This window comes from Erpetoichthys calabaricus, chromosome 3 (genome assembly GCF_900747795.2).
Source record: "Erpetoichthys calabaricus chromosome 3, fErpCal1.3, whole genome shotgun sequence".
Taxonomy (NCBI): domain Eukaryota; kingdom Metazoa; phylum Chordata; class Cladistia; order Polypteriformes; family Polypteridae; genus Erpetoichthys; species Erpetoichthys calabaricus.
Window position 1 is genome coordinate 92,588,405 of NC_041396.2, and position 27,651 is coordinate 92,616,055.

Sequence of the window (27,651 nt, forward strand, 5' to 3'; positions counted from 1 at the left end):
CCAGCTCTCCTGCACGTCTAGCTTTTGACTTAATAAACTATTAGTGGTTTCTAGCTCATACAAAATAATAAAAAATATGTAGACATAATGCTTTTAAATTCAAACTCTTACATCTTAATGCTTAATAAAATATAGTGTCTACTTTTCTCATGTGCTTCTAATACGTTTCTAATACATAGAGACTACCAATTTTAACAATACAATTTTCTATATGACCCTCTAAGATAATCTGTCATCTAATTCAGGTAGCAGTCATTTGCCTCTACCACGTAAGCTCAGCAGCACTGCTAATACTTGAAGGTTCAGTTAACTGGTGTGTTTTTGCATCAAGAGCATCTGGAGGAAACAAAGTATCTGATATATCATAAGATTATTAGAGCAGGTGGAAGGCTAAAACTTGACAAGATTGATAAATAACAAGAGGCCTTTTACTCCATCATGACTGTTTATTTGGCTAAGAGCTAAATTCTCCAAATATCTCATCAAGACATTTTTATAAGTTCTAAAGGCGTATCATCACCCTGACTCAGCAGATTGTTTCAATTCCTATAACCATTTCTACTAAGAGGTGCTTCCTGGCTTCCATCTTTAGCATATTTAAACAAACCCACTGTAGTAAACTCCAAGTGGTATACCTGGATGTTATTGTTTCATGTCTAAATTGTTGAATTTCACTATTTAGACATTTTAAAATGTGTTTATCTACCTCCCACATACAGTAATTGTTTTATAAACAAAGTACATAAAAGTGCATGACTGTGGTAATCCATTTTCCATTTCTCCTTTATAGGGCTAATAACCTTTCAAGTACCAGAAATGCTTGATCCTTCTTATAAAAGGTTAAGGCCATGGAGGCCTTTTATTCACTTAATTTGCCATATACAATTTCTTGCATTAGGAACTTGTCATTTTTCACATACCCTAATTTATTCTCCAGAGAAACAAAGAAAGGGAGAGAGAAGCCTTTGGGCAGGGTCAGCTATTTGAACAACTCTCCTGGAGCAATTGCAGGGTAAGGGCCTTGCTCAAGGGCTCAACAGAGTAGCACTCCTCCCTGCACTACCAGGATTCAAACCAGCAACCTTCCAAATACCAGCACAGGCTCCATTAGCCAGAGAACTACCATTGGTGGAAGATCAGATGCCCCGAGGCTAACAGAGAGTAGGACTTGGTCCTAAGCAGGTAAAATGGAGACCAGGTTTCTCTTTCAAGTGGTGCAGTTCAGGGCCGTATTGAAAGCATTGTAGGCCCCTGGGCAAAGCTGTGCACTGGCGCCCCTACACAACCACTCAGGAAGTCACAACATACATAGGTTAGCATGGGGCCTCTATACTCGTGGGTCCCCCGGGCAACTGCCCAGTGTGCCCATGTGTTAAGATGGCCCCAGTGTAGCTATCCTCTCAGTGAGACAAAGCCCTGACCTTGGAGAGACGCACTAAAGGGAGTTCTGCTCTAGTGTCCATTTGCACAAGTAGGGTTGAAAGTGATCCTGGCTTTGATTTAAAGCCCCTTTAAGCCAAAACCTCACTGAACCTGTGTCAGGAACTAATTAATGAACATTTTGTTTCTTATAATGTTTGTAAATATTGTTTTATACTCGCGGATAAGTTCTCTCGGGAGTTGATTTTACAGTATAATTTCTGGTATTTTATAATATCGGTCATATAAGTTGAATGCACAAAACTCATGCTGTTGGTACAAGGGATTATGATATGCTAACGCCCACCTGAGAGAGTAACCACGGAGCATACAGCCTTTTTTTTTCTATGTGTTGCGGCAATGTGCACTTAACCTCTCTCTCTCTCTCGCTCGCTCTTTTGCTTGCGCTTTCGCTCCCTATTGTGTCTATGTGACCACACGGTAATACCCAAACTATTCCGAAGCGACGTTTGCACTGTTTTGTGTTTTTTGTATCTCACACCCTCACACACCTTTATCATAGGAGCATCCCTTATCTACGATGGAACGTTCGATCAGAAGAAAATATGAAGCCGGTTTTAAATGAAACATCGTTGAAGTAGCGAAAGAAATTGGTAACTGCACTGCTGCAACAAAATTTGATGTGTCTGAGAAACTGATGCAAGATTGAAGGAGGCAAGAAGGTGTAAAAAAAAAAAGTTTGCAATTATGAAGGGCATATAAGTCGGGGTCTGATTTTATGATCGATTTTTCGGTTTCAAGTCCCGACTTATACGTTAGCATATACGGTAATTAGAAATTTGTTTAAAATTTATTGAATTTACTACTGTTGTTATTATCAGGATCTCATCAGGGTATGTTTTAATTTATTTTATTACATTTTTGGAGTTACTGCTGTGGTTATTTTGTTTGAATACATTTTTATTGTAATTTATTATGGGTGCCCCCATGCTATGATCAGCAAGAATGGCACTTATTAGCTGCAAGAGCCAACTGCGATGTGACGTGCAATATCAGCTCACCACTTTTATAAAAATGACAGTGTGCACATATTGGTGTGTGAGCGTATGGAACACAACAAAAACTTACAAAAGCTTAGTCCTAAACCACATAAACATCATACAAACAGCTTAGTTTTGTAATGATTGTGAAATAAACTTTGACTATGACTTGTGTCTAATGATTTGGTATTGACAAAATGACTGAATAGACGGAACATGCATCAGACATACACCTGTTCGAAGACTGTTCCTTTAAAAACTGGTGCTTTCTATATGCTGCTGTAGCAAATACAAGGTTAATTAAAATAAAATAATTTTAATATCTTGGACTTGAGAATTGAATTAGGAACAGGGATTCAACTGACAAGAGGAAGCGATTGAGGTAGAAAGAGACAAACAGGGTTGACATGGTCCAATACTTTTCCCCTATAAAGAACACATGTAAGACCTAAACTGCAGCCCCTCTAGTTCTAGAAACCCCAGAAATGGCTTGAAAGCTGAGTAGTCTATGATCAGGCAGAAAGTTTAGTGCTGTTATGAAGAAAATGAAACAGCCTGTCCCAAAAGCAAAGTATTTGTACTAAAAGGACCTGAGAAATGTAATTACACCAAAACAGTAGCTGCAAGGGGTAGTCTAGCAGGTCACAAAGGTCAGAAACAGAAAGACAGCTATTAAAGCATTTGACAGGTAAAGTTCCTGGCTACCTAATGTCCTTTTCTAAAATAACAAATGCAAACAACTTTGTTTTTGTTTTGATTTCAATATAAAACTCACTGCAAATGTTAAATGTACAGCACAGACATCTTAAATATTATCCACATGATAACATTACCCAAAACAACTGCACCTGTCCACATGACTGGCACAGAACAATACTGTTGGAAACTGCCCAAAATGGCGCTTCATGGTTACTCTGTGGCTTAGGATTTGCATTGGTATGTGGAACGTTGCCATTTCAAGTCCCATTACTGTCAGAAGGGATCCTATTCCATTGGCCCTTAACCTGAAAATTGTTCCAACAGTCAGAGATAAAAGACAATTTCTCCCCAAGGATTAATAAGGTAAATCAGAAAAAAAAAAAAAAAATTACATAAAGTAATGCAAAAAACTGTTCCCAAAAGAAATATGCAATAAAATTAAAATGAACCATACAGCTGGGATTCCAGGGTGCAAAAGCTATTTAAAAGTGTTTCTGGTAGGAGAAAACCTGGTTTGTGAAAGATGCAATATAAGAAAAAGTGAACAAGAGAAGGTGAGGTAGACGGTTTTTGATGATACAGTGGATGGGGCAACTGGGCAAGTGGTGTTTTGCATGTTTATGCTTATCCTATGTATTTTACTTAAAATCAAAACATCATTCTCTTTGGAATACTAAATGTGTTCAAACTCTACCACTATTTTTTCATTGCCTACCGTGTATATATTCTACTTTTATCTAATATTTTTTTTTTCCTTCCAGCTTTGGCCTTCCTGCTGCAAATGCAGCTGGGTAAGTTACTTTAATGTTCACTTAATGCTCTATTAATGCATTAAAACACAGGGTCCTGCCTGGTCAATGTATTACCTTTTGCCTCCCCTTTGTAGATCTTTCTTCTATCTGTCCAGTATGGCTTTTTGTTTTTTTAAATTAGATGGTTACCACTTTGTAAAATTGCCTCATTTCTAGCATCTTTATTGAGTAATGGTGAAAAACAAAACTCTGTGTTTATTATAGAAATACCTTTATAATGGCTATTAAATAAATCCTTCACAGAACAATACTAATATGAGTATCATAAACAAAAAGAATACGATACAATCTGCTTTTGCTCTGTGCTTTTTGGTAGGGTCTTCCTTTATCCTGTCCTGTTATTTCACCAACTGGGCCCAGTACAGACCTCCACCAACCATCTACATGCCTCATAACATTGATCCATGTTTGTGCACCCACTTGATCTATGCATTCGCCACCATGAAGAACAACCAGATTGCAACTTATGAGTGGGATGATCTCAGTCTGTACAACACCTTCAATGCCCTCAAGAACCAGTGAGTACGCTAATGCCCACACAAAGGTGTGATTGATACAATGTGGAGTGTCAAATTCCTGTAATTTGCACAAAGAAACTGAATTGAGAACTTAATCTTAAAGAGGTTAAAATCTGAGCACAAAAAGCCAGCAGTAATGAATCAGTTATTATAGTATTTTTTTAGATATTAAGCTCCTATACATATGCAGTTTAACTTTTTCTCTCTTTTTCTTCATTTCATAGAAATGGAAACCTGAAGACTCTTTTGTCAGTTGGTGGCTGGAACTTTGGATCCACAGGGTAGGTGCTAAAGTTAGTTAGACTCACATAATCACCTAATTGTAGATCTTTCTAAGTTGCTTGCTTCACTTGTAAGTTACTGATTTAGGTGACACAGGTGAAAATGTATGCATGACTGATTTAATGAGTTACAAATAGAAGTGTTAATAAACAATATACTACTATAGCCATCACTAACTGTTAATGTGTGGTGCAGCCATCTTGAATTTTGAGGTTGGGATTGGGTTGGATTGAGACTCTCCTGACTCTCCGAGTAAGAAATCTAACTAGTGGGGGTATTCCAGTTGAAACCTCCTACTTGGAACTCGGAATATCCGACTTCCCTGTTCAAATGGAATGCAACATTATTTACTGTCACTCTTCTAATTATCGCTCCCAGACTATATTTTCATTTGCTTGAGTTGCATTGCAAAATTAAAAATTTCAGTACATGCTTAAACAATATTCATGTATTTAGGAATCAAAGACATCTAATTCCATTCAGTAACATTTAAACAATACGTATTGTAGAAGACAAAGTCTTATGATACATTCATCATACGGCAGGGCTGGGAGGTCAGAAGTTGCACTTGTGTTATTTGCGACCTACACATGTTCACGCTACCCAAGCGAGAAAGTAAACATGGATGCTGCCATGAAAGCTTGTGTTTTAGCAACCAACCCTAACCAATAGTTCTATAGGCCAGATTGAAGCAGAAACCAAGTTGGGGAGCATGCACTGGTACAGTGCGTTGCTGCACCCACTACACGACGAAACAACTCGGGATCCCGGTTTGCATCCCCCCAGGCAGACACGGAGTCCAGTCCCACCCTCCGGAAATGACCCTCTATCTGCCACAGCCAGGTGGTACGTGGGCGACCCCTTGGTCTGGTCCTGCCACTCAGAACCCCAACAATGAAGATCTTACGAGCCGGATCACCCTTGGGGAAACATGGCCATAGTGCCATAACTGACGCTCCCTCATCATGCAGGTAATGTGTCTCATTCGGGATTCAATGAGCAACTGCTCATTCGACACAAAGTCAAACCAACGGTACCCAAGGGTTTTCCGGAGAGACACAGTACCAAAGGAGTCCAGTCTTCATCTCAGGTCATTGGAGAGCATCCATGTCTCGCAACAATATAGCAAGACAGGCAGCACCAGGACTCTAAAGACTTGGACCTTTGTCCTTTTGCATAGATATCGGGAGCGCCACACACTCCTTTCCAGCGACCTCATGACCCCCCATGCTCTCCCAATCCATCTACTGACTTCATAGGAAGAGTCACCAGAGACATGAATGTCACTGCCAAGGTAAGTAAACCTCTCAACAAGGTCAACACTCTCTCCGCAAACAGACACACAGCTGATGGCTGTGCCCAAGAGGTCACTAAAGGCCCGGATCTTGTTTTTAATCCAGGACACTCGCAAGCCCAGACACTCAGACTCCTCGCTCAGTCTCTCGAGTGCCCCGATCAGAGCCTCCACTGAGAAAGAAAGGTACAAAAAATATGCTGTCAAATTTAAAAAAAAGATTTTTATGCTGTTGGCCACAATAAAAAGTACTATTTCTGCTTGGACGCTAAAATTATAAAACTGCACAAAACAACCATCAAGCTTATATCGATTAATCCATTACAGCTCATTCTGGTAATGTTAACATTTAAATTCTCAATATTCAATAGTATGGACTTGGATCCATTTAAAGTAAAATTTTGTCATAAACAAATTTAACCTGTAAAGTGTTACTGTACGTCTTGATTGCAGTGTACATTTCCATTTTGAATTGAAGTCATAATCTGAAGTTGGACAAAGTTAGACTTGGGAGACTAGGCCCATGTTTGCGAGTTGGAATTCTGAGTTTGAGGCTCATTTTCTTTCTGTTTTTTGAGTCAGAGATCAGAAATTACACTTCCGTGTTTTAGTCGAATGCAGCAGTAGTAGTGATCCCCTAAAGCTGGCAGCACATTACACTACTTCTATTCGTAGGGGATGTTAAACTTGACAATGTTGCCGCCTACATCTGTTAGATTACATGACTAAATCTCGCAGGGCATGATAAACTACACAACCCTGTGACTACCTTCCAGCACAGATTCAAATTTCCAAAGTTTTGTCCCTTTTCCTAACAGCCATTAATGGACTGCTTGACAGAACTGAATGCTCTATGAATGTTTTAAAGGTACAATGAGTTCAACTACAACCTCAGTTCTTTTTATTTCATTTTGTTGTGGTATGTAAAACACAAAGCATCAAACTCTTGTGCCTCTCTTCTGTTTGCAAGGACCAAAACACCTATGTTACATAGTCCTTGTAGCTGCATTATACAGTATGTATTGTACTTCAAGCTGAGCACTCATTGGTTCTCAACACATACATGCACAAAGCCCACTACACACTATGGCTACAACCTGTATGGTTTTGTTGGGGCGAGTTGCAGACTGGTTGGACAGAGTTGCTTAATATGTCAGACTACCATGAGTGTCTATGACTCACTAAGATTATCTAAATGAAATCTCGGAATTAAAAAAATCAATGGAAAAGTCATTTAAAGTGACAAGACCTTCTGTCACCACTGCCTTATCTGATCTGATGCAGGAAACAAAATACGATCTAAGTACACTTCTTTTTACAATACATACTTCATATATGCTAAGAAATGCTTCCTTTTTTTAAAATATAAAATGTAAATCAGCAAATCTTTATCTAGGAGTGATGCTGGCTTCCATAAATATGATGCATTGGTCAGATAAGCAATTGGGCTCTAAACTAATTTTATGCTGTCAGTCTCCAATTTTCAAGAACTGATTGTCGAAAATGGGAGGACAGCCAGTCTCAGGTTGCACCGTGATAATAATTACTTGACTGACAATTAAAACTATGTGTTGACTACCATATTCTTACTTGCGATGTCTTCATTGATTTACAGATTAATTCTCTCATTTAGTATATGGTCCCAGGTCAATGTTTTCTCTCTCTCAGTGTCTGGGTTTGTGACATTTTTCCATTACTCCTATTGTGTTGGAATACCATATTCAAAAATATTAAATGATTCTCCAGAAGGCCTAGTTTCCAATTCACCCCATTTTTGTTTTCTCATAGATGGCATGTTGAGTTTAAACTAGGGAAAACATCCTTAATTTCTATGCCATTCATGTTCCTTTAATAAATCAAATACCTCGGTCTCATCCTTCTGTTTTTTTTTTCCCTGATTGTCTGCTGCTTGTATGTTTTATCCTCTTTACATCTTTCTCTTTTCTTTTTCTCTTCACATATTTATTCCTATACACCTGTCTAATCTCTCTTTGTCCTTCTATCAAATGATCATTTTCCCCCAGGAACTATTGCTGCCAAGCTCCTGTTAACTTTCAAGTGGAAATCCTATCTGACTCTTAATATTCATCGCTGGTTATCTTCTTTTCATAAACCAATTGATTTTGAACTTTTGTCAGCATGGTTTTTACAAAGTCTAATTAGTATTAGCCAACATCTGAGCTTTCCAGGAGAGGGAGGATGAGATTATAAATGCTCTGATTACTTATCCAGGATAAACACCAGTCTAGTCATATGTAAACGTTTTTTTAACGTTTTCATCCACATTCCCACATTTCTCCATTCCCCCCTCTATCATATTGCTTTCCACACTCTGTCCAATAGTGGGTCGTCAGAAGCTTTCTTTTATCGATTTAGTCATAGCATAACGGTTGCTGGCTGTATAGTTGCTGGAATAATTATACAAATGCTTTATGCTTTCACAGTAATCATGCTTCATATTTCATACTTCGCTTGTTCATTTAATGGACGTTGGCCATCATAGAGGAGTTTATATTATTTTATTTGTCAGTCAGTCAGTCAGTCATTTTCCAACCCGCTATATCCTAACACAGGGTCACGGGGGTCTGCTGGAGCCAACCCCAGCCAACACAAGGGTGCAAGGCAGGAACAAATCCCGGGCAGGGCGTCGGCCCACCGCAGGGCACACACACACACACACACACACACACACCTACACACCAAGCACACACCCTAGGGCCAATTTAGGATCGCCAATGCACCTAACTTGCATGTCTTTGGACCGTGGGAGGAAACTGGAGCACCCAGAGGAAACCCACAAAGACACAGGGAGAACATGCAAACTCCACACTGGGAGGACCCGGGAAGCGAACCGGGTCTCCTAACTGCGAGGCAGCAGCACTACCACTGCACCACCTATTTTATTTGTGTTTTTCATTTTTATTGCTACAGTTTTGTAATGCTTATTTAATAAAGCCATATCACAAAAACCTGCGATGGACTACTGACACAATTATTTTCTTTCCCTACATATAAGGTAGATACATATTCGGAAAGTATTATGAGGGGTGGTCAAGACTTAAAATACAGATAATACAGCTATGTGTATGACATGCTTTCGACTCACCAGATTTTCTCTTTTGTTATAATCAGTTTTAGCAACATGGTGGCAACAGCTGAGACCCGTCAAATTTTCATCAGTTCTGTTATCACCTTCCTACGCCAGAACGAGTTTGATGGTTTGGATATTGACTGGGAATACCCAGCTAATAGAGGCAGCCCTCCACAGGATCAGCAGCTCTACTCTGTTTTGTTGCAGGTGAGTAACCACTTTCATTAGCGTGACATTCATTGTCGGGAGACATACGTGGTTTTGGTTTAGTGGCTCCTAATGAAATTATATTGTCACTCTACAAGGATTAGCTGATAATACAATATTTATTAAGCTACAGTATGTGCTTAATAACATTATCAGTGTGTCTCTTTATTGTGTTGTGTTTAAGATCAAAATCAACAATATCTTAACAGATTCATGTAAATTTAAAAATATCAAAATGTTGCTTATCACTTTGTTTTGGCATCCCAACTAGGGCTGGGTTGATCCTTACACTTAATCTTGAAGGAATAGGCTTTGACTTTTCACAACATAGAAATTGTACTTAACAGGCTTAGGAAATGTAAAATGAATGGACTTTGTGTTTATATTTTTAAGAAACATATTAAGAAAAAAAATCTGATTATTACAAATCAAAATTTTACTAGTTTATGTCTGAAAATGACAAGGCAGTATTTATCCATCAACAACTCTGAAATGGAAAAGGAGGATAGAATATATGGATAGACAAAGTTGGATTTTTATATATTGTAACAAAAGGCGCTATATAGGCGCCTGACCCGACACAGATTCACACTGGAGGCATGTATAAAATAAATAAACTTTTATTTTTCTTCACCTGTGGGGCACGTCTTCCCTGCAATCCCCACAGGCACAATACAGTCCCGAGTGTAAAACAAAAACACCAAAACACCACTCTCTTCTCTTTCTTCCACCACCACTCCTCCTCCTAGGCAACCTTATCCTCCTCCACCCGACTCTGGCCATTGAGTAGTGGTTGTTGGCTCCTTTTATTGGGCACCCAGAAGTGCTCCAGGTGCTTGATTGCCGACATCCAGCTGAACTTCTGGGTGTGGCGAAACCAATGCCCAGAAGGGTCCAGCGGCACCTGCAGAACCCAATAAGACTGCACAAAACTTCAACCCCCATGAAGTCCTGGGGGAGTCTGAGACACTGCTGCAACCCAGGGGCAGATACTGGGTTTCCCATCCTTGCTCCCCTGGAATATATGCTGTAGGTGCGTCCCGGACGGGCATGGGCCCAGGCCGCCTGCCACAATATTTATATGCTTTAAATAAAAGTTGTTCAAGTGGGTGAATTTAACCATCCTTCTTTTTCTTCTTTTCTTAGGAAATGCGGGCAGCCTTTGAGAAGGAAGCTCAACAGACCAACAGGGCAAGACTACTACTGTCTGCTGCTGTGTCTTCTGGAGTGGGCACTATCCAGTCTGCCTATCAAATTCCACAGCTTGGCCAGTATGTGAATTTATTTCTTTGAAGGGCAATGGTGAGCATATTTGAAGAAAACGGTCTTAATAAACCATCAAAATAGCAGTTTGCAAAATATTACTTTCCAAGTAAGACATAATCCAGCAAAAAACAAAAACCATTGTGTCCTGAAGCATGTTCTCTGGGAATGTGTTCTTTTAGAAATGCAGCTCATACTTTGAACCAATATTTTATATATATATATATATATATATATATATATATATATATATATATATATATATATATATATATGTAGTATACAGTATATATCTATACTAATAAAAACCAAAGCCTCACTGACTGACTCACTCATCACTAATTCTCCAACTTCCCATGTAAGTAGAAGGCTGAAATTTGGCAGGCTCATTCCTTACAGCTTACTTACAAAAGTTAAGCAGGTTTCATTTTGAAATTCAATGCGTAATGGTCATAACAGTCGACAATGTCCGCCATGTTAAACTTTCTTATTTATGGCCCCATCTTCAAGAAATTTGGTAGGCGGCTTCCCTGCGTTAACCGAAACCGATGTACGTGCTTATTTCGGTGGTATGACGCCACTGTCGGCCGCCATATTGAACTTTCCAACGGTTTTTGTTACTTATGGGCCCATCTTCAAGAAATTTGGTATGCGGGTTCCCAACGCTAACTGAATCCTACTTACGTACATATATACGTCCATAGCCTGCAGCTCGGTCAACGTGTGAGGTGGCGTTGGGTCCCCCATCCCCATGCCTCCCACGTAGTTGGCTGCCTGCTTATATAAGGCCGTCCGTCGCTCCGGTCACTTCATTCCCTTTCTCATCACACTAAGTAACATAGTTCGCTTGCAGTACCGATTTTTTTGGATAGCATTCGTGCGAGACTCATCGGGCTGCGGGGAGAGGGGCGGGCCCTCCTCACTCACTAATCTGCCTAGGGGGGTAACTCTGCTTAGTTAGCGAACGAGAGAACTACTTAAGGATTTAGATCTTTTTTTTTCTATAATTTGCTTGAACATTCTGGTTGATTTTGTGACTTCTCTCATTGTGCTAAGAATCATAGTTCGCTTGCAGGAGCGATATATTCGTGCTAATCTGAGACAGAGGCTGCGGGCCAAGGGGAGAGTAAGAGTGATGTCAGGAGCAGAGAGCTGGGCCGGGCCCTCCTCACTGACCTGTTTCACTAATACATGGGCCAAGCTGCGGGGGATGGCTAGTATATATATATATATATATCCATCCATCCATTATCTAACCTGCTATATCCTAACTACAGGGTCATGGGGGTCTGCTGGAGCCAATCCCAGCCAACACAGGGTGCAAGGCAGGAAACAAACCCTGGGCAGGGCGCCAGCCCACTGCAGATATATATATATATATATATATATATATATATATATGCTATTTTAGTGAACACAACAGACATATTAGGACATATGCTTTAAAATGCAGATTTCACTCCTAATTTACAATGCAGTATAATCTAACATACAAATATAGCCAAAGACAAGCCATTAGAACAGTGCAATAGTCTTATAGATCTTCAGTGATGTATTTGAAGACATCAGTTCACTCTTTCGGTAGGAACAAAGGTATGGTTCGTCACATCTGTGCCAACGGAGCTTCTGGCTTGAGGCATTTTGAGAGGTCTTATATATGCCAACTTTCCATTAACCAATACTATTTATGGGATATTACCAAATTAGCACATTGAGTGAGCTATCTGCAAGTGCTATGTATCAATTATTCTCTCTAAGACTCCAATGTAGCACATTCTTTTATTATCTGTGAACCGTGCATATGCTCTAATTACTCAAGGTCCTTACCTGAAAGAATTGTCCTTGTTTCGGCTAAAAAAAAAAAATTATGTATGCTTAATATGATTAGGCTCAAAAATCACCATATCAAATAGTTATTTTTCAATTCTGAGAGAAAACTGTAAATTCCTCACTCCATTGGTCAATAAAGCAATAAGACATCCACCCGTCAGGTATCTGTGCCTTTTCCCAGACATAATGTCACCCAGCATCTGCAAGAGAGCAGGAATGTCCAATGGGCAAAAGTAAGGGGCCAGTATAAGATAAACCATGCAGTGTATGTCCATGCAACTGTGTGTCATTTCATCTGGTGTCCACAACAAGGCTGGAATATCTAACAAAATAAGGCAACAAGTAGTAGAAAGAAAGAGGGATGTAAGTGCTAGAATGTCCAATGAAAACAGAGAACAAGACATACAAATAAAGAGGGGTGTAAGGCATATGTGGTGAACAGAGGTTCGTAAATGAATGATGCAATTGAAACAGATTGACTCACTATTGCACTATTTCGCTCTGCTAGTAATGCAATAATTTGATAGGAGTCAAACAAAAAATGATTCATGACCTTCATGCAGTCACTGCAAAGTTAACAGATATAAAAATGCAAGTAAGCAGATCCATCCATCTGTTTAGTGAGCCTGCTCAATTAAATTTAAGGGCTTAGGGTAGCTACAGCCTACACCTGCAACACTGGACATAAAGCAGGAAGACACTCTGAGCAAAGCACCAGTCCATTACAGGTCAAATTCAGACAGACAGTCCTTAATTGACATCAGTTGTAAGTGCAAAAAAAGAAAACATTCAAACTGGAAGCAGTGTAAACTTCACTGTACATTAGTGGTGTTAAAATGTTAGGTGTAAACATTGTTTCGTCTTTGTCTTTATGATAGGGTTTATATAATAGCAGCTTCCCAAATATTTCCTTATATATTATTCACTACCACCATAATGCAAAAGTGGACTCTGTTTCCAGTAGTGGGACACTCTCTGAATGTGGTCTACCATTTATTTCACAGAGCACTGGATATGATCAATGTGATGACTTATGACATGCATGGCTCTTGGGAACCATTTACTGGAGAAAACAGTCCTCTGTTCCGGGGCCCTGCTGATCAGGGGGGAGACATCTACTTCAATATTGTAAGTAGCATTGCAAGACACAAATTTTAAATCAATGTATTTTAACTGGTTGGTGATCCAGAAGATAGTTCTGCCACCTTATTCTGTTTGCGACCAATTCTTATGAATAAAATGATAAGGAAATCATGACACCTGAATAAGAAGCAATTAATATGTGGAATAAACCCAAGCCTGCGGTGGGTTGGCACCCTGCCCGGGATTGGTTCCTGCCTTGTGCCCTGTGTTGGCTGGGATTGGCTCCAGCAGACCCCCGTAACCCTGTGTTTGGATTCAGCGGGTTGGAAAATGGATGGATGGAATAAACCCAAGCCCCTTTACCCACCCATGTAGCCACTTTAAAATAATCAGTTTCTGGTATGATAATAGGTGTTCTGTGTAAAGTATGCACAGCATGTACCTGTGTTTATTTGGGCTTTCTCCATACATTTCAGTTTCTTTACCTTAGTCTAAGAAAATACAGTTAATCAGTGTGTGGAATAAGCTGTGCAATAGGCTGGGGCTTCTTTACATGTATGGCTTGTGACTATCAACAGTAAAAGGTGACTAAAAAAATAATTGGTAGATTCATGAAAGGGTGTAAGGGAAACAACATTTGGACTCTAAAAAAGCGTGAATGAGTTAGATGATCAGCAAGCTCATAAAGCTTATTTCTTATTGATATCTCTCACCCATAGCTCACACCATGGCAAAGATGATGTGTAGCAGAAACAGCTAAACCTTCCCAACTAAGAGAGGGGCTATTTTAATATGTAAAGTACTTAAAGGCTCATTTGTCTTTTGCCAGGATTACTCTTTGAATTATTGGAAGAACAATGGAGCCCCAGCTGAGAAGCTCCTTATTGGATTTCCCACTTACGGACAGACCTTCACTCTTAGGAACCCTTCAAATAATGGCGTAGGCGCTCCAATCTCTGGTGCAGGTCAACCTGGAAAATATACACAGGAGGCGGGAGAACTTGCTTACTTTGAGGTAACACTGTACAAAGCTTTGATTATAATGGAGGAGACGAAATAAAGACCTCAGTGTAGCACTGGCTTTCCCTATTTTAATCAGAATGAACTTGTTGAGAAAAGTACACAGAAGTTTGCATTTTAACCAGTAGCTTGCACTTAAAATTAAATAAATGAGCTTAGATAAGCCTTTAAGTGTTAGATAGTGTGGATATTGCCTAGTTCATTTATGGTATCATTTGACACTAGCTAAGTGTGAGCTACTACTGCACAGGAAATCCATTCTTTTGGATCAAACATTAGAAAAAATGTTGGCAAAAACAGGCCATTTTGTTCAATAACAGGCTTACCAGTCCAATTCACCTAATTTACTTCAAGCTGAGTTTTGTACATGTGTAAAAACATCTTTGTAGCATTTGTGCTAAATTTGCTCTTAAAAAGTTTAGGCAACTTCAGACTGGTCCTTTTGTAATTATTGCTGTTTTTAAAATCATAATTCATTTCTGTATCTATTTTGTCCATTTTATATATTATTTATATTATTTGCCATGCCATGATTTAGTTTTCACTGGTGCTAGTGTTTTGTCTTTCTGTGAGTTTCTTTATGTTAGCATCTACTCTGGTTGCTATGTCATGATGATTGGCACAGCTTAGCAATTAGCTAAACAAACAGGCTTGATGGACTTTATGGTCTCTTTGTCGTATTTCTTATGTTCTTATGCCTGAAAGTGACGTCATTGCCACGACAATGTAAAGAGTTGGCTTTGTGAACTTCCTGATGTCCAGTTTATTGGATAGCTTAGTGAAACGTCTTTTCTTTGACATATTTGTTTATTCAGATCATTATGGAAAATGGCCCTTGACTTTTTGAAATGTTACAAATAGGTTTAGTGTGTCATATGTTTGTCTCTGACTCTAAAAATTAAAAACTACAAGGTCAAAAGTTAATTTCAAATAGACTGATCTAGTGAACCATGATGTCATAGAGCATTAATCCTGTATCCCACATTCCTTGCATCTCAATCAAAATGTCAGGGAAAAGCATAATAAGCATTAGTTGAAGGGAAGAAGCTTTTGGGGACAAAGTAGGCAAGACATGTCAAGAGCACCTTACTTTGAGAGTTGGCTATTAAGGTCAATAGTACCTGGATCAATTGATTCCCTATGAAGAGAAGATGCATTACAGCGTTATTGGCGTCCAACCTAACTAAGCCTGAAGGCCATTAAATATAACAAGCATTATTCAGATAATGGTAGTTGTGTGTTTAGCCTTGTATTAGTGCCAAATAAAAAGGAAAATAATACAGTGCCATTTTTACTCTGGTTACAGGTCTGTACCTTTTTGGAAGGAGCTACTGAAGTGTGGTATACCCCACAAGATGTGCCGTATGCATACAAAGGAAACCAGTGGGTTGGCTATGACAATGAAAAGAGTTTTGGAATTAAGGTAATTTTTTAAATGTCTTAATGTGTCTAGTAGTGGTTTAACAATCACCTGAGTGAATAAAAATATATATTCCAGAGCTACTTGCCTAGAAATTACTATGGACCGGCTAGTTAAGGTAATGTCTTTAACTTTCACTAAGCAAGAAGAAAGGACTTTCAACATTAATTTTTCCTGGAGGAAATCTTGGCAGGACACGTTTCCTGAAATATTACAGGAAGAGGTTGATGAGATATATCATAGTTGAACAAGATGTCACCCACTTCACTCCATCCAGTAAAAATTCTAGAAAAGGTCAAAGACAAATTGAAAGAAACTTTTTCGCTCTTCATATTAATACAAATTATGACAATAATAATGATTTTCCTATCTAAACATATTGCCTAAACATGGCCTGGTGGTACATTGGCTAGCCTGGGAGTTGTCAGGGTTTACTCCAGGAAGTCCAATTTCTTCATAAAAGGCATGTGCTAAATAACTGGTGTTTCTTAAATGGCCTGATGTCAGTTCATGAAGAAACACTGTAATGGAATGATGTTCCAGTCAGAGATGCTGTCAGGATAGACTGTCATTGAGAAGTGAGTTAAAGTTTCGGAAATGATTTCTTCTTAGACTTTAATTCTACTCAGATTGATCTTTTTCAGAGTTATGTATTTTAGTATCATGCAATCTTCTGCAGGGTGAATCACATACTCAAGGACATCAGTAGAAATTAAGGGGAAGTGCGTTTAGGACTAAAGCCAGGAAACACTTCTTTACGAAAAGAGTTGTGGGATTCTGGAACAAAATATAAAGGAATCCATATTACTAACCGAGAATGCTAAACCGGATGGACGCAGGGACATCCGGCCATGGGCCGTAGCCGCAAAAAGACGTACTGCGCAGGCGCCCCAAGAAATGAGGGGCCGCGAGAGGCGGATGAGGGGCCGCGAGAGGCGGACAAGACCACAGAAAAAAGGAGTGAGCACAGAAAAAAGGAGTCAAAGAAATGAGGCGCCGCGAGCACAGAAAAAAGGAAAAGGCACAGAAAAAAGTAGTCAAACGCAGGCGCCGCACGAAACCCATTGCACACGAAACTAGCACACAAAAAAAAAGAAGACGCTCGCGCACAACAGCAAGGCACCCCCCCCCCCCCCTATAGGCACCGGACGGGACACACACCAAGAGGGGGATTTAACAAGCCCCTGGAACACAAAAAAAAAGAACACAAAACCACCCCACACACCCTACAAGCAAGGGACGGGACACACACAAAGAGGGGGATTCAACAAGCCCCTGGAACACAAAAAGAAAGAAGACGCTCGCGCAACAACAATCCTCACCCACCCCACCCCCCACACACACATCAATAAGAAGTGACACCCAAAGCCACATATCTAAAGGAAACGTCCATATTAAACATACGTCATCTCAACACCTTCACACTAGGCAGCATAGGTGGATCTCCTTACAATAAAGCACTCAACCGTTCAACTGCAGAAAAGACTCCATATTAACAGTGAGTGCGATCCTCCTTATTACTTATCCATATTTCGCACGCTGAGGAACAAACAAGTCATGAATACACGGTCACGGGTACAAAACGATTCGGATCGGATAACGGGACAAAACACACGAACATGAATGAAACAACAAAATACACGGCGGCGCATACAACGCGCTTCGGAAACTCCGGGAGAAAAACTGTCTCGGATCAAAAAACGCAAAGCTCAAGTAACCCCGTTACAGAGACATGCCCAAATGGACAGACACAATGAACGTAGACGCATACAGCGCGCGTCTCAAAGTGCTGCATCGAAACAAGCACGATTTCAAAAGAAAGAGCTCGCGTCTCAGACATACAAAAAAGGGAGCGAAGAGACAGAATAAATGAACGCAGACGTGTACAACGCGCATATGACCTGCCAGAAAACAAGCAAGCAAGACTCCAAAAGCAGAAAGCTCAACTGACCGACATACAAAAACGGACAAGGCTCGATACAAACAATGCACGACGTAGACTGAAACGGACTTTTCGCAAAGCGGAGGCGAATCAATTAAAACTCAAAAATAGCGCGTCATAAATAATGGACATGCAACAACGCGGCACTCAAACGCCACAAGCAAAACATGCCCGTCGCGGACATCAACGCCAGACACCTGCTAAACGCTTACGCCAGTTGGCTGACAACGCCTTCAATAATGAGTCCACTATTGAGGAAAATTCATTGGGATTAATGAATGTCATTTGCAATCATTGTCATTCACTTAACTTCCCAGAAGAAACAACTGGCAATACAAATAATGAATTTACACGTTGTTGTCAAAAGGGGCAGATTAGACTGCCTCCTTTACATTCATATCCTGAATATCTACAGAAGCTTCTAACTAACGATGTGCCTGAAAGTAAAAACTTTATGAACTGCATTAGATCCTACAATAGTTCATTTGCTTTTGCATCTACCGGAGTACATATCAGGCCACCAAAAGGCAATGGCCCATACTGCTTTCACATATGTGGTTAACACAATGCACTATATTATGTCCAAAAAATATTAATGTTAATCACATTAATAACCAGGTCATTTCATTACTTCCTGGAGAGACACGGCTCTTTCTAAGCTCTGACAAAGTTGACTCTGATGACGACAATGAACATCTGAATTTCCCCTTAGAATATTTGAACACTATTAACCCGGACGGATGACCACAACACAACCTTACCCTTAAAAACGGAACAATAATCATGCTATTAAGAAACCTTAACACTAAACAGGGTTTATGCAATGGCACACGGTTAGTCGTCAACACCATGACACACAATGTTATTCAAGCAACAGTTCTTACCGAATCACATGCTAACAATACTGTTCTCATTCCTTTATTGACCTTACGAGTTCTGACCTAGAACTACCTTTTACATTGAAACGCCGACAGTTCCCCATTAAACCTGCATTTGCCATGACCATCAACAAATCACAAGGACAAACCATGGACAAGGTTGGCATCTACCTCTCTGAACCCGTTTTTGGACATGGACAACTTTATGTTGCCTTCTCACGTGTTCGACGTTCATCTGACGTTAAAGTTAAAGTTATACATGATCCATGCCAAGGAAGACTCATTCAAAGACAAGACACCATCTTTACTACTAATGTTGTATACAAAGAAATATTCCAATAAAACATTACTCTATGCCAAACACTCTATTTTTTATTTATATAGGCATCATCCAAACCTGCACACTATTCTATATCTAATTCATACATCTCAATCTTTGTCATGCCCCAACGGCAGGGGTTGGCGAGCGAAGCGAGCAGGGGGCGGAGCCCCCTAGTTTAGTTAGAACAGAAACCTGGACAACCTTTAAGAAGAATCCTGATGAGAAATTGGAACAGCTTAGCTATTAGCCTAACTAATGGGCTTGATGAACTGAATGGTCTCCTCTCATTTTTCAACATTCTTATGTTTCCACAATTATGTTTCATAATCAGATCTTCTTTCTAAGTTTGCTCAGCAGTCATTTTTATGTTTCAGGCTCAGTGGCTTATGAACAATCAGTTTGGAGGAGCTGTTGTCTGGACTATTGACATGGATGACTATCTGGGTACCTTCTGTAATCAAGGCAAATACCCACTGATCAACGTATTGCACAAAGCATTTGGATTGGATCAAGTCGGTAAGACATTTTCATCATGATCCCACTAGAAATTGGGAGGTACATCATGTGCACTGGGCCAATGAATTATAGGTATACAAATTAACAGTAAAAAGCAGTCACAAAGAAGACCATTTTCTCCAGTGATCATAATAATAATTAATTTCATTTATATAGCACTTATCTCACTACTCAAGGAACAACCACACACAGAGGACCCAGGACGCAAATCCACAATCTCCTTACTGCAAGGCAGTGGTGTCTATTTAATGCTATTACTATGTCAGTCATAAAAAAATAAAATGTAAAATGTCCAGTGAGGGGTAAATGTATTACTGAGTTACTCATGTTTTATGCAATAACAGGAAGCCAAAAAAGAAAACGGTAGGTGGTGCAAGAAGCCTTAACAACAGCCTGGGAAAAATAAACTAAAAAGAGAGAGGGAAATGTGAATACAAGAATGTCAAAAGGCAAGGATAGAAAAATAATACACCCAGGGAAGTACTGAATGGAATAAAACAAGACTATAGTCAGGAACAGTCAGATGGGCTAAATACTGTGTTGTGAAATTGAGTTTTCTTATAGCCAGTTTGTTGATTGTTTAAGAATGCAAGCACAGTTGTTGTGTATGTTTTGTTGTTAGCAACGGCACCCCGGTGACTACCACATGAATCTCAGAAGTGCAAACTGTGATTGTTATGACTTTTACTTTCATTTTTTTGTAGATTTTCCTTGGTCTCAAAAAATAGTTTAAGCATAGCTTTGGGAGTTTGAGATATCCAGAAATCCGCTTTAAACGCATTTTAAATAGTTTCAGTGTGGGCATGACTGTTTTGTGTGTTGTGTTTTCTTAGCTAACGAAATGTGGTTAGACCAGATGATAGGGAGTGTGCAGCACCTACTCTTAATTTCTATACATTATTTTGATCCCTGGCTACAAACGCCTTTCTGTCTTTTTAACCACTTGCATTTTGGCTCAGTTTACATACAAACCTTAGTTTTTCATTTTTTTGCTTCACTCTGACTACAATTTTTGTTTTGTGTAGTCCTGGGTTTTGACTTTGGCTAGTTGATACTCTTTTTCCCTGACTCCTGATTTCATCTTTATTTCTGACTGCTATCATTTTGAGCAATCAGTACAATGACATAATTGCACCACTCATTTAAAGATGGGAAGGCCATCTCCTCTGGGTCCAAGTTTCAAGAAATTTGAACCAACTAACCTACAATAGTTATTTCAAAATCAGCTTAGCATTCAGGACTTTTACATGTTTTCTTTGACTAGATTTTAGATTAATGTATTGGTCTTTGGCTATACTGTATTATGATTTCTGATTTTTGACACTAGCCTGCTTTGTGACAACAAATTTTTCTCTCATCTCCAAGGGCCTTATTCATAAAACTTGTGTACAGGTGGAATTCCATTGTAACGAAATTCATGGGACCATAAAAATATTTTGTTATAACAGAAATTTTGTTATAACTAATAAGGGGAAAATACATATACTGTTGTGACTGGCATCGCCGGCAATTCTAAAGGGAGAGGCTCAAGGACAGCTCCATAGCTGCTCTGCTGCTTCTGGTAAACAGTAAACCAAGGGCAAAGCAATTAATTGCCCTCTGCTGGATTAGGGTTACCAAGTACTGTGCTTGTCAAATGATTTTTAGAAAAATTGACACTGGCCTTGAACCTGGTCTTCCTTTTACTCTCCTGGTCTGCCACAGAAGTGATTCCGAGCTGTTGGTGTTCTTGTAAGCTGAAAATGGGAGCTAAATCAGGACAATTGCCTTCATATCGCGGCTCCTATCTTGTGTGCTGAAGTAACAGCTCTTATTTTGATTGAAGTCTTGAGACTGTGCCTGCCTTCTTAAACTGCAAAAAATATTTTATTTGAAAATGAGAGGATAGATGTAATTTTTTTAATATTAATACAGGTATGAAAACAGAATGAAAATGAGATGTTAGATGTTACTTTTTTTCAGCATAAACTGACACCATTTCTCAATTTTTTTTGTTCATTGCAAAGAAAACTTTGAGAAGCGCTATGAATCTCGAACAGTACAGAATCCGCAAATGATACAACTACCCACACGGATGCTTGGTGGAGTACTGACACAGAATTCGGCTATACCTGTATGAAATTTCACAAGAGACTGACACTTTCTTTTGGTTCCCAAGACTCTGTGAAAGTATAGGCGTAGCATTAACTATATTTTGCATCACATTATTATTTTCAGCGGCCATTTTTGGACAAAAAAAGTTCTTTATACTGAAATTTATATTTTGTTAAAATGAAACCCGTTAAACATGAAATGAAATGTTTGATAAGGCCAACAAAAAGTAATCATTATTCTGAAAATTGTGTTACTTCGGTATTCACTATAAGGGGATTTGACTTGTATACACAAAAAGAAGCTTGAAATGTACGTACACAACTTGCCATGCAAATGTTTGGTTTTATAAAAGAAAACCTGATGGGGAAACATGCATATATTTCAGAGAAACTGGGAAATGACAACACCCTTTATACTGTAGGGAAATGAGGCAAACCAGCTAAATAATGATTCACAGGCATAATAATACATATCACTGAGCTGTGATTGTAATGAGCATTGATGTGTGTATCCAGCAGGGGGCGTTAGCTCCCTTGTTGGAATGAGTTCTTTTGTAATTGCAGCGTGTTACATAACCAAAATCTATATAGATATGATATTAAAAGGCGATTCCCCTCCCTTAGTGATATGGCGGTAAGAAATCACATAGGAAAAATAACTTAGCTTTCTTTAATGACAGCTTATGCTACATAACAGAGGAAGGAAGCCAATGGCAAAAAAGCCAGTTTGGGAGTGGGGGCCCGATGTGTACAGTCTGCCATTTTCATCACTGCATTGGAAGGATTTTCAGGATCGGATGACATTATCTCCCATCCGTCCGTTGGCTTCAAAGGTGCAGACCCCACTTAGGTGAATAATACAATTCCAAACAAGGCAAGAGGATACAATTTCATATTGAGTTTGATACACAAATATAGTATACAATGGCCTCAGTGTGACTACCCATTTCGCAGTTGTCCCTAACTTTTCTTGTCTTAAAATGCTTGCCTAGCAGTTCTTATATGGTGAACTCCTGTGCTAAATCTGGCTCTGTGTCATCTGTGCATGTGAGTAGAAAAAGGCAGATTTATAAAATATATTTGCACAGAGCATAATAACATATTAAACTTATACACTTATTACAATTTGACAAATATATTACACCTTAAATGTAATGAATATGATGTGCAGACTTCATTGTAGTTCCCTTTTAAGAAGGCCACTGCTACATAAAGGCACTGAAGAACTATGTTTTTTTGTCAGTTTATATTGGCTGCTTATTGCTGCTTCTCAGGGAGCTAGCCAACTGATTAGGAATATCTCACCTAAGCTACACTTCATTATGTCTGCCGTGCAGAAAGCTATTAACTGACCGCGAGGCACTACATCCAGTTTCTGTTTGGTGTGGGTGCATATATATTAAGTATAACATGTTTTTGACAACCAAAAAAGGCTATTTACAACAGTGTCCAGTTCTCCTGACATAATCAGACCAATTTACTGCATTCATATTGTAATAAGGGCACCTAGAGAGAATGAAGCTGCTTTTGTTAGCTGTAAGTAGTCACATTCTGTAAATGTACAAGTAATCTGTGATGCCATGATGTGGTTGGTTGACAAATGTCACTACTCAGTGGCCTGGCTCAACCAATGATTCATTTATTTTGAGGCAAAGCAGCATTTGCAGACATGATGGTATTTTACATGGTGAATGACTGGTTGGTAAGGTAACTGGCTGAACTATTAGTTACTGTAGCCTGTGCTATTCATTGTAACAGCAATCATGTCATTGCATGTACCAGGTGATGGTGGCAACTCGATGAGATCCTGGTGCCTTATGCCTTTACCGTGCCCTAGAACGCAGAGGAGAGGCAATATTATGCCATGCATGATATTACACTCTCAGTTGCATAGCATAGCTACAAACTCTTTAATGCAGGTGGTGGAATCCTGATGCATCAGGAGGGAGGCTGTTCTAGCATCCATTTATAAACAGTAAATTACATAGTAATGTGCAGACTTGATACCTCTAATTTCTTTTTTATTTTTTTGATGTACGTATTTTCCTGTTTTTATGTCTTTTGCATATTTTCATGGTCAAATCCATGCAATGTTTTATAAATGAGGCACCAGCTCTTGTTGTTTTCTTGGGGTCTGTCTTTTGCTACAATGGTTTTCCTACCTGGAGTGACCAGATGTCAACCTGGATTTATTTTAAGACCAGGAGTTAAAACCTTAGTTAAATAATCTAGTCAAATAATAAAAAAAACAGAATGCAATCTGATGTCTAGTACAAAACAAAAAAAACAAAATTTACAGTCAGAAACTCCAACCACTAATATCTTTTACCAGGAACACTAAACTTAGTTTTAGTTTTGCAATTCTGTAATCTTGGATAAAAGGAAATAAAAAAAAGATAAGACCAAAAACACCCAAAATATTTTGTGATAAATAAAAACAGCAAAAATAACTTGTAAGAACATTTCAAATTTTTGTTTATTCAAAGGACTGAATAACCATACTTCGTACTACTACAATTCCTATTGAACTACTGTGTTACCTAGATAATTAATCAAAAAGTGGTTATCTTAAATATCACACAATAAATTATTCAGTAGAAGTGTCTCAAGAAATGCTACTGGAGCTCCTTCATACACCTCATACACTTCCATACACCTGCATAATACCTCACTATGACTGTGTTTTTTTTCTTTCTTTTTAAAATTACTTCCTTTTTAGTCATTCTGGCATGTGTTCAGACCATATTGTGTGTGTATATTTATTTATTAGAACATTAGAACACTCTAGATGAGAACAGGCCATTCAGCCCAACAAAGCTTGCCAATCCTATGCACTTATTTCTTCCAAAAAAAGTCCAGTTTTGAAAATCCCTAAAGTCTTACTGTCTACCACACTACTTGGTAGCTTATTCCAAGTGTCTATCGTTCTTTGTGTAAAGAAAAACTTCCTAATGTTTGTGCGAAATTTACCCTTAACAAGTTTCCAACTGTGTCCCCATGTTCTTGATGAACTCATTTTAAAATAATAGTCTCGAACCACTGTACTAACTCCCTTCATAATTTTAAACACTTCAATCATGTCACCTCTTAATCTACTTTTGCTTAAACAGTATAGGCTCAGCTCTTTTAATATTTCCTCATAATTCAACCCCTGTAGCCCTGGAATCAGCCTAGTCACTCTTCTCTAGACATTTTCTAGTGCTGCTATGTCCTTTTTGTAGTCTGGAGACCAAAACTGCACACAGTACTCAAGATAAGGCCTCACCAGTGCATTATAAAGGTCGAGCATAACCTCCTTGGACTTGTACTCCACACATCGTGCTATATAACCTAACATTCTGTTAGCCTTCTTAATGGCTTCTGAACACTGTCGGAAAGTCGATAGCTTAGAATTCACTATGACTCCTAAATCCTCCTAAATCCTTATGCATTTATTTATGTAAAGAGCTTATGTAAGAAGCCAGATTTCTCTTAGGGACAAATAAAGTTCTGCGGTGGACTGGCGCTCTGCCAGGGGTTTGTCCCTGCCTTGTGCCCTGTGTTGGCTGGGATTGGTTCCAGCAGACCCCCGTCACCCTGTGTTAGGATATAGCGGGTTGGAAAATGACTGACTGACTGACTGACTGACTGACTGACTGACATATAAACTTCTATCTATCTATCTATCTATCTATCTATCTATCTATCTATCTATCTATCTATCTATCTATCTATCTATCTATCTATCTATCTATCTATCTATCTATCTATCTATCTATCTATCTATCTATCTATCTATCTATCTATCTATCTGTCTATTTCGCAGAGCATATCACTAAGAGGGATTTTAAAAAGAGCAATAAAACACAATTCAAATAAATGATAGAGAAATGTAGGGCACATAATTAATAAAAAAAAGGATAATACACCAGTGTAAATTCAGATCAAGTGTCAATTGAATAGAAAAGTCATCAACATGTTAGCTACAGAAGATTAAGAAGTAAAAAAATATATGCAGAGAGAAAAATCATGTGCTATAAACAGACCTGAGTAGGAGCCATACAGAGGATGAGCACAAAAACTGAAAAGGTGTTCACTGATTGCTGCTGAATCAGTTTTAGCAATAGTGAGAAGCTTAACCATTTTTGATTTTTATAAAGACAATAAATCATAACATTCAGTCATTATTATTAATGGTTTTATATGCTGATCATGAAGTTTAGGAGTTGCAGAATGACAAGGATTACTTGTATATACTTGCAGACATCCCTGTCCTCAGATATCCTGTATTTACACGCACACACACACACACAAACACACACACGCACACACACATGCACACACGCACACACACACACACACACACACACGCACACACATACACTCACACACACATTTTGGTTGGCTTCTCCCTGTGACAGCCACAGTAGTAACTTATCAGACTGTAAAGACCAGACCACTGTATGCTCAACGGCAGTCGATATCTCCTTCTGATGAATTCCAGGACACACACGGGCCAGAAAAGACAAATAATAACTGACAAATCAAAGAAAAAAGTATTTGCAACAATATTAGCAAAAGAATATCTAGATTTGACCAAGAGGTGCAAGCATGCCAATGATGGCAGCCGCGGTAGTGCTAACTCTGTCGCAGAGTATTGAGCCTCTCTTTTCTGTACAAACAAATCTGAGCCATGCTTTTTATTTTAGGACAAATACAGAAAACTGTCCTCCATATGTTGCACACATCAAGTGCTAGTTCTGGTGATTCTGTCGAATAATGAGATTGTAGCTTTTAAGACCATAGAGAATCCAGCATTAAACAGAGCATCAAATATTAAATGGTTAATTTGGCCTAGCCAGTTTCAGCTGTTTTACTGAAATGGGCTTTTCTGCGAGGTGGGATTACTCAGTTTCACTTACAAAGGTCAGAGGATGACTGATACTAAATGGCAAATGTTTATTAAGCTTACATACGGTATGTCTCTGCATATACATTGTTGAATAATGAAATTGTTTTCAAATTAAATCTCCAAACAAAAACACCAAAAAAATCAGAATTGTTTACCCAAACTATAACAAAGAAATAAAATGAACAGCAGGGATACACATGTAAGTCATCATGTCCAAAAATAACATAAGTCGATGAATCACAAAGCAATTTGGAACTTATATGCTTGAATCATTTTATGTCTTTCAGCCTGCAAACCACCAGCAACAGCCCTGCCGCCTATTAAAGGAGTCACAACGACTGCAGCAACTCCGGCTCCCAGTGGGGGTGGTGGTGGCAGCTCTGGTGGAGGCAGCAGTGGAGGCAGCAGCAGTGGAGGCAACAGTAGCTTCTGTGCAGGCAAGAGTAACGGCCTTTTCCCTGACCCAACCAACAAGAATCATTTTTATCAGTGCCTGAATGGCCAGACCTACAGTCAGAGCTGTGCTTCTGGACTAGTTTTCGATGCCAGCTGCTCCTGCTGCAGTTGGTCTTAACCCACGCGGTTCTCAAAGACATGCCAGGAAACACAACCAGGCTTAATGAATAAAAAAATCCTAATGCAACCTGTGGTTTTCAATCTGGCGCTTCTGACACTGGGTTGTTTGAAAATTCTGTATCCTTTGTCTGGTTTCTTTTTCCAATTCATTATACCTACATGCATATGCATATTAATCTACATATCAAACTACAGGACACAAGAAACATGCTTTTTTGTTTTTGCCATACATAATTATGAACATCTGTTATGGAACGGCTCTAAATGCAGCCACACAGTAATTCCATTATTTTTTACTATGTGGTTGTAAAACTCAGTCTGCAAATTTGCACCGAGATCCTCCTGGCACATTCTTTCAGCTGGTGTGGTCTTTTCTGTGAAGCACAAATGTCAAGGCAGCGTTCACAGGAAAGTTCAGTTCAGTGTATTAAATGCTCATTTTTTTCCTCCCAAAATAAATTTGTCAATATACTGTAAAATTCAGGACAGTGGAA

The 27,651-nt window shown here is 39.0% G+C and overlaps 1 protein-coding gene across 1 annotated transcript in view; it reads left to right on the top strand.

Moving 5' to 3' along the window:
* Positions 1-27,451, top strand: part of LOC114649676 (acidic mammalian chitinase-like) — a 29,999-nt gene extending 2,548 nt beyond the window's left edge. The window contains exons 2-11 of the mRNA XM_028799135.2: positions 3,881-3,910; positions 4,248-4,449; positions 4,674-4,730; positions 9,158-9,323; positions 10,470-10,594; positions 13,421-13,544; positions 14,329-14,514; positions 15,826-15,942; positions 19,456-19,597; positions 26,869-27,451. Coding sequence (XP_028654968.1) covers positions 3,881-3,910; positions 4,248-4,449; positions 4,674-4,730; positions 9,158-9,323; positions 10,470-10,594; positions 13,421-13,544; positions 14,329-14,514; positions 15,826-15,942; positions 19,456-19,597; positions 26,869-27,155 — 1,436 coding nt within the window. The 3' untranslated portion in view covers positions 27,156-27,451. The remainder of the gene's footprint in view (positions 1-3,880; positions 3,911-4,247; positions 4,450-4,673; positions 4,731-9,157; positions 9,324-10,469; positions 10,595-13,420; positions 13,545-14,328; positions 14,515-15,825; positions 15,943-19,455; positions 19,598-26,868) is intronic.
* Positions 27,452-27,651: the final 200 nt, after the last annotated feature.